We start from the raw sequence: 12583 nt of genomic DNA on the forward strand, positions 1-12583 counted from the left end.
AGAGAGAGAGAGAGAGAGAGAGAGAGAGAGAGAGAGAGAGAGAGAGAGAAGGGGGGGGCGATCGAAGAAGAAAAAGATAGAGCGGTTTTCAGGCAAGGGATTCTCAGAATAAAGCCAAAGTGTCTAGCAGCTTCTGTTTTTATCTGAGCGAGCATGATATACTGCCTCTCTCATTTAGCAACACATCCGTGTATCTTCCAGGTTTGAAAACTGAGATAATCACAATGTGTCTCTGGTTTTGTCTGATTGGCATTTAACTGTGCAGCGTACCTGTGATTTTTTTTTTAAGGATGCATTTATGTGCAATTTATTTCGCATATTTATTTATGTAGGCAAAAATGAAAGCTGCTAATTTCTACAGCAATTTGCAATGTAGTTTTACTGGCAGATGGAACTCTACTTATCATAACTGCTGACAAACTGCCACGGGTAAACAAAAGAAGGAACAAATGCTTCGTCTTGATAATTGACTTAAAAAAAAAACACCAAAATATTAGCACTTGCAAAACCTGTGTTTCCCAATGTACGTTTTATAGGTATTTCCTCCTCCTTACTATGTAACTGAAGATAAAGTAAGCTCTGGGTATGTGGGTACATACGTGGGGAGTGAGGGGAGAGGAAGGAGGAATGGAGGAGAGAAGAGAAGGTGATGTTGGAAAAGCCAGAATATAAATGGTTTCTGATATTTCTCCCAAAAGTGATAATAACTTTTCTTTCTTTGGAAGTCCAACAACTGAGTTTTGAATCACTATTTCTACTATGTCATTTTAATTGTGTGGTGCAATTCTAAAACAGTGCAAGAAAGCATTTTTTCCCTCTTCTTTTAATCTGCTTCAAACTTGTGTTTCACTACCTTCCATTTCCATTTCTATTTCTATGATGCCTAACTGAATTATTCCCCAGCTAAATGTTTCAAGTAATAACCTCTAGTAATATAAATTGAATATTCCTAGCTCAGTTCTTGAATAAGATTAAGACGTTGGCTAAAAGAACAGACCATAGCCTTCTTTCCATTCTTACTTTTGCAAAAACAGTATGGGTTAGTATTAGCAATTTCAGGGCCTGGACTTTGGCATCCCTTTCAGCTAAGGATCCTTTATTGCATGTCTAATAATTCTAATACCATAAGGTAATATTTGTTTGTAATTTCCATGTGGCATGGTGGAAAGTCCGAATATCTGTTTTTAACTATTAGCTAACTGTGACCTGTGTGACCTTGGTTAAATCATTTAACCAGGGCCTCAGTTTCCCCATCTGTAAAATTAAAAGACTGGATTAAATGATCTCTAAAGTCTATTCTAGCTCTTCATCAATCAAATGGTCAATCAGTATGCATGTTACCTGCCAGGCAATAATAAGCTTACCACAACAATAAAGTTACCAAGAAAAAAGCAAAAATAGTCTTTATTCTCACATACTTTATAGCTTTTCAAACCTTGGAATTCACTGGCTAAGTGAAAATTTGGGCTGTGAGATACCTTGGCAAGGACTCAGTTATTTTTCAATATTTTTCATCCTGGAAACCTCAGAAGCCAATAGAGTGCTTTGCGCAAAGTAGGTGTTTAAAAAAAGTGTATACTGAATTAAATTGCTCAAGTAAAGCATTCCCAGATTTCATGACCATCTCTAGCAGGTTCTGGTTTCTCAACCCATTTACTGATCCGATATACATGTGTTAGCTTCCTTTGTGTCCAGCCCCAAAATATTAGATGGCAGATTTTTTGCAGGTCCCTCTGCTGGAAAGCACCAAAGTACACTAAATTCATATTATAGAACATGGGAAGAGTAGATTAGAGAGGCTGTGCTCTCTGACCTCCTGCTGAGTTCCAGTTCCTCATTTCTGACTATGTGTTTGGTATTTTTACTTTGATGTTTTGCTATCACCCAAAACTCAATATGCCTAAAGGAAACCTCATCTTTCTCACTAAAACTGACTCCTCCTCCCAAGTTTACTCTTAGTCAGTGGTTTTTTCAAGCTACTCAAGATTGAAACCTGAAAATCCTCCCTTGGTCCTTCCTTAGCCAGTATATCCAATCAGTCCCAAATCCCTTTAATTATCTCCTCTTTTCTTGTCTATCTTATTTCTTCTTTCCTTTCTATTCCAACATTCACTATCTTAGTCCAGGACCTTATTACCTCAGATAATAGATAACAGCCTCCTAACTGGTTTGGGGGCCTTTAGTTCCTGACATTTCAATGCTTGAATCCTCCTAAATCTCTAGTTTGATTTTGTTACTCCCCGATATTTGCTGATAGACTGAAATATTTATAATCAGTATCCTGCTCATCATCAAAACCTCATTGTTACTATAGAACAGAGTTCGAATTCTTTATCTTAATATTCAAGTCACCCAAATAGCATTAGCAACTTTTAGCTGCTAGTTTTCCCTTATTCAAAGTCTCCTCTGGAGTTACTGTGGTCCTACCCATTTTTTCCCAAAAGTACCATGCTCATTCCCATTTCTATGATGCCTTGGCTCACTCTTTCCTCTGCTAAGAAGTTTCTATTTATGTTTTCCTGCTTATTTAAAAGCTTACTTTTTCATCATCAAAGTCCCACATCCTTCACCAAATCTATCCCAACTAACCTATTTCAGAATGCTTTTCCTTTCTTTTCTACCTTTTAGCTCTTTTAAAGCTTTATGTGCTCAATGGATTGAGATCCAGGTCTAGAGATGGGGGTGCCTGGGTTCAAATCTGGCCTCAGACACTCTCTAGTTGTGTGACCCTGGGTGAGTCATATACAGTTAATCCAATTGCCTAGCCCTTACAGAGCTTCTGCCTTAGAATCAATTGTCACTATTGGTTCTAAGACAGAAGATAAGGTGGTTTTTTAAAAGCTCTATGTGTATACCACCTACTTGGCATTTAATATATCTCATCTTCAAGCAGTGAAAAGTAAAGAAATGGCATTGAAGCCTGGAAGATCTGAATTCAGATTCTGCTTTCTGGCACCTATTGGCTATGTGATGGTGAACAAATTACCTAACTTCTCAGTGCTCTAATCAGCTTTCTCAGACTCTTAAGTTTCAGAAATGTCACAATTTGCATTTGTAGAGGTGGTTTCCTCAAATGGGAGTTCCCCATACCAATGAAATTGTCGATTAAATCCCTTTCCCCATCTTCAATCATTATATCACATCTTATATTGTTAAGAGGCAATGTGGCATAGCAGAGACAGAGGCATCAGGAAGATTGGATTCAAATTCCAGGCTAGACACTCACTAGCTGTTCAACCATGGGCAAATTATTTAACTTTTCAGAACTTCATTATCTAAGACTAAATTATAGATGAGTCACCATATGCCTCAATAGAAGAAGCTCCTACATCCATGAAATCAGAGCTATACTTGATTTATTTTTTCTTTTTAATTATCTTTTAATTTATGTGACCTATTTCCCCAATTAGACCAGAAGTTCCACGAGAGCAGGAGCTATAACTCTTTGTACTGAAATACCGAGATGTGGTAAATGCTCATTAATAAATAGTTTATTGATTGGTTCTTTTTTCCTTTCTCATGGAGATTTAAGTATAGAACCACATTTGAATTTTTAAAATATTCTGAATGGTACTCAAGACTATATAGAATTGAAAGAATTTTCTTATCAACCAAGATGGGAAGAAATTTCACCTTTTTAGTGGGGGAGGTAACTCCTGGCATTCATAAGTTTTGCTCAGATTGATCCATTCAACAAATGGGAGAATGAAAGCTGTCAACTCAACTTCAATAGTGGGCATAAGGGCATACCACAAAGCCACTCCCTGAAAAGGGACAATTAAGTACTCATGGCTCTAGGACCCCCTTTGGAAAATGTAATGGTGATGTCATCAGTCATGGCAGTCAATGCTGATGAGAACACTCAGGGAAAAGCCCACTTTGGACTAGATAATCTCTGAGATCTCTTCTCACTACCAGACTTTGTTTGATATGACAGTGCAAATGAATGAAAAATGAAAAATTCAGTCAATCATAATTGCATTTTTTTTCTATTTATAGGAATAGAAATAGGGTCTAGAATTATGATTACATTCCTTTAGGGAACTACCCAATGAGTTACTTTCCTATACTGATTCAGGCCAGCACCTTCTCTGTAATATTGTCTTTTAAGAGTAGTCTCAGTGTCAGAGGTAGGACTTGAACTCAGTTTCTCCTGGCCCTAAGATCAGTTCTCTATTCATTATACCACAATGTCAGATAGCATCCTATTTTTTTCTTAATTCTTGCCTTCTGTCTTAGAAGGTACTGATTCTCATGTAGAAAAAGCAGTAAGGGCTAGGCAACTGGTATTAAGTGACATGTCCAGGGTCACACATCTAGGAAGTGACTGAGGCCATATATGAACCCCCATATTTGAACCCAGTCCTTCTGTCTCCAGGTCTGGCTCTCTATCTATTGGACTACGTAGAGGCCCCAAAATTGTCTCTTTGGAACTGATAGTTTTTGTATTCTGTATGCAGAGTTATTTAGTTATTTAAGTCCCTGTTTCTTCTTCTTCAGGACTGCATATGCTTGAAGTAAAAAAAGACCAAGAAATTCTTTCTCAAACAGGCAAAAAAACAAATTTCAAACCTCCTCATACAACTATTTATTTGTAATGTGATCCATTCTTGGTGCTCCACAATTTGGCCCCCTGGTTATCTTTATTTACACCTGACTAATTATTTTCAAATTCTGCCAACTGGTTATCTCCCTGTCCTCCCTAAATGTGTCTTGACTCTAGAAAGAGTATTATTCACAGTTAGCAGGTTTAGAAACTGAGCACGGTGAGAACTAATTGACTCATGAAAGAGGTTTAGATTTGAACCCAGGACTTTCTGATTCCAAGTGAAGCATCTTATCCCCCACATGATTAATTATATACATATGATATATATGACTAATTATATGTATAATTAATAAATATATAATTATGTAAATTATATATAAATATAAAATAATGAAATATATTCTATAAACATATAATATGTAATTAATAACTATATAATGCATAAGTATATATAATATATTTATTGTTTTTTCATATCAAATTATTGTATATTTCTTGTATTGTGTTTTTTTCCCCAATATTTATAGAATCAGTATGCTGGGTCAGGCATGGTGCTATAAAGGAAAAACTGGATTGTTAGATCTGGGGGTCAGTCCTAGTTCTGCTATTTACAAAGTCAGGTGACCTTAGACCAGGCATTCTGAAAGCTGGGTCTGCTACTGACTACCTATGTAAATAAGCAAATTAGTTCCTCTTTCTATTCTTCAATTTTCTCATCTGGAAAATGAGCAGGTGGGAGTAGATGATGCTTTATGTCACTTCCAGCTATCAGAGTCTGTATTCAAAGGTATATTCAATTTGGAGAGGCAGAAGAAGGTGGTGAAAAGAGCAACTAGACTCAACTGAGACACCTTGGACAGATCACGCTAGATAAAATTTTCATTCAATGCAAAAAAAAAGGGGGCCAGATTACATGATTTCTAAATCCCTCGTCCCTATAATTGCTGTATTTCTACTCTTTTTCATCTGATGATTCACATACACTTTGGGTGTCACCTCGTAATGCCCTAGCAGCAATTAATCTTCAGGAAAAGGCTTTCTTTCATCCTTGAATATCTGGCCCCGGGGTCAAAACTGGTCTTGGAATAGCCTCTTGTCTTCTGTCTTGGCTTTCCCTCTGGAGGAAAATGGTTGGGAAGCAAAGCTCAAGAGAGTTCTGGTCCAATTAGAACACTCTCAGGAGAGAGTGTAGGGGATGAGGGGAGTGTCTAGAGGAGATTTTCTACACCAGTGATGCTTCTGCCTGAATCCCTTAGAGATTCCAACCTCTGGAACTGTCTGGAGAGGGTTGCTTATTTATTTATTTATTTATTTGTTTATTTTACTGAAAAGTAATCCACAAAGGTAGAAGATGCTTTGAAAAAGCTCCAGAAATTCTTTAACGAGTCATCCATTTAGCCCCCACAAAGGGTAGGAACTATGACGAAACAACAACAAGTATTATTCGGGGTTCAAAATTTTATGCGGAAGAAATAAAGATAAGGAAGGAAAGGGATTATGAGTCATTTCCTAAAATTATCGAACATTATATCAGATCTGATTTAGGCAATTAAAATAAATTATTTTGTTTGTAAAAACTGCTTATGTTAATTAGCATGTTTTGGCATTTGGGGTTTTATCTGGGAAACAGAATTCAGGCCTATCTGTTCTCAGATTCTTTTTCTGTGAGAATGAGCACATTCCTTAAATGAAAAGCAAAGATGCAGCAGCCTAATCATAAAGTAAAAATGGAAAGCAAACCAGGGGAAAAAAAATCACTTGTGTTGCTTTGAATTTCTGCTTCCCGTGGTGGACTGGAGAGAGCGTTTGCCTCAGTGAAACTTTCTAAGTCAGAATTCACCTTCTTTTCCATTGAGTTGAATATAAGCTTTGGTGAACTATTTGGTTCTTGTTACTGATGTTTTTCAATACAGAACATTTGAAAGCACCCGAGCAGAAGCCGTACAATGATCATAGTTTCTAACATATTCATCAGAAAAGCATTCAGGGCTACAGGTTTTATTTTTACAGTAACCCATGTGCTGCATGCAGCATCTGCCAGTTTCTGCAATACTCTTACCTATGACAATCACAAAAGCAATTCACAACCTGACTTATCAGATAGTTCTGTTTTACAATAATCTGCTGCTATTTGTAAAATCTGGGATAAAACAGTGCAATTTCAGATGCTGAATATTTGAAAACCTCTGAAAGCTGCTTAGGAGAGATATGAACTAAAATGTGTAATGCAATGTAGTTACAACAAATGTACACTCCTGAAAAGTGTATTCCAAAGGTACAGCTTGAAGTGCATGACATTTAATGATTCTACTTTTAAGAAATACCAATAAAATTTGCACTGGTGCTGCCCCACTCATTCATCATTTCTCTAAGGACAAACTTAATTCTTTCTTTTAAAAGTCACAGAAATAGAAAACGTCATCGACTTAATCCACCTATATGATATAAATTCCATGATTCCACAATAGAATTTCGGAGCTAGAAATGATCTCAAATATAACCATACAACCCCCTCATTTTACAGATGAGAAGACTGAGGCTGTGGAAGATAGAAGAATACTCTGAAATTTGCATGTAATAAAAACCCTTCAATGAGTCATTTCACACATTGGCTCTTGAATTGTTAGGCTCTTATTATTTCGAAAAATGTGAATACCATTTAATAGAAATTTCACGAAGCTAAAATGAGTGGTGATTTTTTTTTGACAGGAGTGAAAGATAAAATAGATGGGCAAATCCGTCGTAATGATAAGTTAATAAATTATTCTTTCTGTGATTACTGTCTGAAATTTATCCAATTTGTTATTTTGCTTTCCCTTAAAAATAGAAGACTGTTGGTTGTTTTGTTTATGGTGGTAGACTATTAAGAATGTGCACCACTGAGAGGCAGTATAGGGCAGTGGAAAGAAACCCTGTGTTCTTGCCCCAGCTTTGCCATGACCTCGAGAAGCAAGTCATCAAATCTCTTATCCTCAGATTCTCTATCTGTAAAATGGGGATAAGTAGCTCTGATCTCTCAAGGATGATACAAAGATGAATGAGATTTCAAGGGAAAATAATTTGAGTTTATAGAGATTAAGGTACTCTGTCTTCTCCACGTTCTTTCTTCTTTTAAAGCTAAACTATTTCAAAGGACTGAAGCCACATTGATCCTTTTGGGCTGCCAGACCACTGTTTTGTAATTTGCACAATGGGTCTGTCTTGGCCCAAAGAATTGATGTAGTTTGTTTCTGTTGCCCTAAGTACAATATCATGTAAACAGTGAGTGGTCAATAAATATCAGTTGGTGAGGTAACTGACAGGATGCCTTGTATATTCAAAGTCCTAAGTGAATTACTATGTCCACGAATGTCCAGATAACTCTTCGAAATTCATTGGAAACAAAAAGAACTTTTGCCTTGAACTTGCCCATTTAACTAGTGACCTCATCAGATACTTCAGAAGAATGTAGCACCTGTTCCTGGAAATACAACACACAGCAACTTGTCTTAATGATCTAACACCATGCAAATAGGATTGGCCTGCTAGGTAAACAGTTAAAATTAAAATGCTTCCTTTGACAACACACTCTTCTCCCTTAAAATCCCTTATAAAATACAGGCCATTTTAGGTTAACCATGTCTCCGTAGAACTAGACTTTTTAAAATTTTTTTTTAATTTTAATTTTGAATATTTCCCATAGTTACATATTTCATGTTCTTTCCCTCTCCCCCAAGCTCCCCTAACCCCCCTTAGTCGACTCACAATTCCACTGGATTTTACATGTATCATTGATCAAGACCTAATTCCATATTATTGATATGGTTACCGTTTAGTGTTTACATCCCCAATCATATCCCCATCAGCCCATGTAGAACTAGACTTTTAGAGATTCTGAAGCTAGTTAGTATAGTTGATACAGTGCCAGGTGTAGAGTTAGGAAGGATCATCTTTCTGAGTTCAAATCTGGATACTTACTAGCTAGGTGATCCTGGGCAAGTCACTTAGCCCTATTTACCTCAGTTTCCTCATCTGTAAAATGAGCTGGAGAAGGAAATGGCAAACCACCGCAGGATTTTTTGCCAAGAAAATCTCAAATGGGGTCATAAAGAGTCAGATATGACTTAAAACGACTGAACAACTGTCTAGGTCATATTGTTCAAGTTATCAGCCTCTGAGCTTTCCTTTCTTCATCTGTAAAATTAGGTGGCCGAACCAAATCACCTCTAAGGTCCCTTTGCACTCTATCCCTATGATCCTTAGAGCTATTTCTAGTCCCTTAGGAAACAAGTAGGTAGCCATTTAAAGGATTATAGATTTAGAGGATGGGGTGGGAACATTAGAAGTTGTCAGATCCAACCCCTCCTATCACCATTGAAGAAAGTGAGGTCACAAGAGGTTAGCCATTTTCCCAAGATCATACAAATCCTCCAGTTCCACTCTCTTTTTTTTTCCTACCTGCCAGTTCATGTGTGGATAAATCTCACACATCCATAGCTAGCATTTTCAGCAATTTACAGCAAAAATTGAATATTCCAGTGACTTGGAGATTTGACTCTCTCACCAATGTGAGAAACACAACCACTAAATGATCAAAATGTGCCAGTTTCTAGAGGAACAAAAATCAATTGTTTCTCTTCCTTATTCTCTTATTAGCTATCCCTTTTATTTTTGCCCTTGTTTCCCCTTTCCCCCTCCTTGCTGCACACCATGGTGGACCATTTGGCTGGAATGGGGCAGGCAGTGAAGGAGATTCCCACTTGGGAGCCATTCCTTTCAAGTAGTTACAGGTTGGAGGTGGGGAAGAGTGGAAGGTATAAACCCTTGAATCCTTTCAGTCTGCATTTGCCTATCCTGCTATTTCACCAGAGTGACAGCATATGAATATATTACGGGCCAAAGCCCTGACTCTGAAAGGGACATAATATATCGGAACTGATGCCATGAGAAGCCCAGTGTTACAAGCTTCTCTATCATCATCTTAAAGAGAACTGGGCGACTAGCTGAAATGATTGTAAAGGCAGCAAAGAGTCAGTTATTAGTTTCAGATAGGAAACTCATTCCATGTTTTTGTTCCTCAGGGGAATATGGCAGCTTTAAGAAGCTAGTCTGGACTCTATATGCCCTACAACATATGGCACGTTGCAAAGGACAATGTGCTATGACCCTTTCTAAAGAGTGGAATATCTACAGGAAGGCAGCCAAAGTGATGAAGAGTTTAAAATGTACACCCTGTGAAGATTAGATGAAGAAAGAGAGGAAGGTTAGCATGATGAAGAGGAAGCTGGGGAGGACACACTACCTGTTTTTAAGGTTGTTATACAGAAGAGGGATTAAGTTCAGTCTCAGGTCCCCGAGGAGAAAACCAGCCATCATGAATGAAGTCACAATGAGGAAAATTTAAGCTTGACATTAGGAAAACAAACAAACAAAAACCCTTTGTAATATTTAGAACTATCTAAAAGTAGAATGGATTCCATGGTGAGATAATAGCTCCTCCCTACTGGGAGGTCTTTGATCAAAGGAGAAGGAGAAGGGATGGAGGCAGCTGGGTGGTTCAGTGGATTGAGAGCCAGGCCCAGAGACAGGAGATCCTGGGTTCTAATATGAACTCAGACACTTCCTAGTTGTGTGACCCTGGGAAAGTCACTTGACCCCCATTGCCTAGCCCTTACCAGTCTTCTGCCTTGGAACCAATACCTAGTATTGATTCTAAGACAGAAGGTAAGGGTTTTATTAAAAAAAAAAAAAAAAAAAAAAAAGGACAAGGGAACAAACATTTATTAAACACCCACTATTTCCAGGTACCAAGTTAATCTCTTATTGATATTATGACACTTGATCCTCATAATAACCATAAGAACTAGACACTATTATTATCCCTATTTTGCAGTTGAAGAAAGTAAGGTAGATAAAAGTTAACTGACTCGCCTGGGGCTACACATGTGGGAAATATCTGAGGCTGAACTTCAGCTCACTCTAAGCCAAGAACTCTAACCACTGAATTATCTAGCTGTCTAACTACTAAAATATAAGTGGATGGTCCCTTGTTGAACCACATGGTTACTAAGGTGCTTTTCAGTTCTATATGATACTGTGATTCAGCAATGTCTGGCTACTAATAATTTTATTTAAAGTAACTTCAGACATTTTGGAAGAGCCATGGCAAGAATGTTGTGACTTCACCTTTACTTTGGTGACAATGCTTATGAAAATCTCATAAGAAACCATCTATTTTCTCTCTTTTGCTCATACATCATTTTCTCTCCCTCCACAATTATTATGTGGCTTAGTAATTGCATTGTTTACAGTGCCTGTGCAAAGTGCATTATCAAGAAAAAAAAAAAAGGCCTTTTTTTTCTGACTAGATTCGACCAAGGGGAGAAAAAAGGGATATTGGTATCTAGAGCTCTTAAAGTTCGATTTTCCTGAAAATGAAAACCACTAAAAAGCAAAGTACGTAAGAGCTATATGGTTATACATCATTGTAATTTTGTTTTGTCATTGTAGTTTTTGTTTTTACCACTATACAATGATGTCTTCTAACTGAATGGAAACTTTAGAAAACTACACTGTTTCCTTCCATTATATAAATTTGTAACTTCAAGCCCTTACAAATGGCACCTATATTCTATTACTCACTCCCCCTACCTGCCATTCTTATTTGCGACAGCTAAATAATTTCTGTATTGTGGGAAACCATGAGAAAGATGTTACTTCAACCCCAGACTGATGGTAGTGATGTGGAGAATCATAGTTTTATAGCTTTTATATACATTGCATACCATTTAATGTACAATATTTGTTTCATGATTTGTGGTGGGAAAAAAGTCATTTTTCCCCCTTGGCTTAATTACAAAGCATGTAAATGTGGTCTCACTTAAGGAAAAATCAGTTACTTTTAACAATGAGGTGCAAATTGGTGTCTACTTAATCTGTTCACAGTAGGAATAGAGCCTAACACTATCCTGCTTGCCCTCATTTTTGCAGTAGTATCTGGCAAATTAATATGGTTTTTGGATCTTGGATGCCAACTTTGAGTTCTTTAAAAATGGGATTAAAAGTTATAGGCTTTATCGTCCCACCAGACCTGGAGACATTTTTTCCGCCCCTACTTTGGCAGCTATTCCTAAAACTGTAGAAGGAATTTCTGACATCTACCATCATAGAAGTGGGCTAAGGAAGAGGGCTGGAATTCCAAGATTCTAAGGTCCTAGGAACAGCTCCACCATTCATGGTGATAAGATTACTTTCATTCAGTTAAAGAAACTCTTGGTGCTTTCATTTCTTCTTCTTTTTTTAGCCCTTACCTTCCATCTTAGAACCAATACACTGACTTGCTCAGGGTCACAGAGCTGTGAAGTGTCTGAAGCCAGATTTGATCCTAGGACCTCTCATCTCTAGGCCGGGCTCTCAATCCACTGAGCCACCCAGCTGCCCCCAGGGGATATGGGAAGTGGGGTAGTGAGGAGAAATGGGACAAAAAGGATCATCATTACCTAAACCATAGACTATTACATGACTTTGTGATCAGGAATGGCCAAGATCTTCATTCAAAAAGTTTATATTTCAAGTTATGTAACAATCACTGACACCAAAAGCTAACCATATATACAGCAGAGTTTCACAACATGGTTGTACAGGAAATGCAATTTAGCACATTTGAAAGGGTACTACATTTGGAGGTAAGGGGCTTGAGTTCAATTTCCACCTTTGAGAATTTTCAGATTACCTTTAAGGCACCTTTTAGCTCTAAGTGCCATGATCCTAAATAGTTCTGTTCTACAGGATTGTGCATTAACAAAAAGCAAATTAGAATTCAATTAAAATTATAATATAGGGTTTATATATATGTAAAACATATATATACACAAACACATATTATAGCAGACCTAACCTTTGTATAATAGTTAAAATTATTATATACCGGGGGCAGCTGGGTGGCTCAGTCACTTGACCCCCATTGCCTGCCCTTACCACTATTCTACCAAGGAACTAATACATAGAAGTTAAGGGTTTAAAAATTAAAAAAAAATTATTATATACCATGCAAAC

General features: G+C 37.3%; 1 protein-coding gene across 6 annotated transcripts in view; it reads right to left on the bottom strand.

Moving 5' to 3' along the window:
* The window catches only part of TENM2 (teneurin transmembrane protein 2), a 1052113-nt gene that overhangs the window by 712624 nt on the left and 326906 nt on the right, over positions 1 to 12583 (bottom strand). Inside the window, exon 3 of one of the 6 annotated variants that reach the window (XM_044661703.1) lies at positions 10730 to 10744. The exons of the other annotated variants lie outside the window; for them this stretch is intronic. Within the exon in view, the coding sequence (XP_044517638.1) occupies positions 10730 to 10744 (15 nt within the window). The remainder of the gene's footprint in view (positions 1 to 10729; positions 10745 to 12583) is intronic. 6 annotated transcript variants of the gene reach the window in all.

Source organism: Gracilinanus agilis, chromosome 2 (assembly GCF_016433145.1).
Source record: "Gracilinanus agilis isolate LMUSP501 chromosome 2, AgileGrace, whole genome shotgun sequence".
Classification (NCBI taxonomy): Eukaryota; Metazoa; Chordata; class Mammalia; order Didelphimorphia; family Didelphidae; genus Gracilinanus; species Gracilinanus agilis.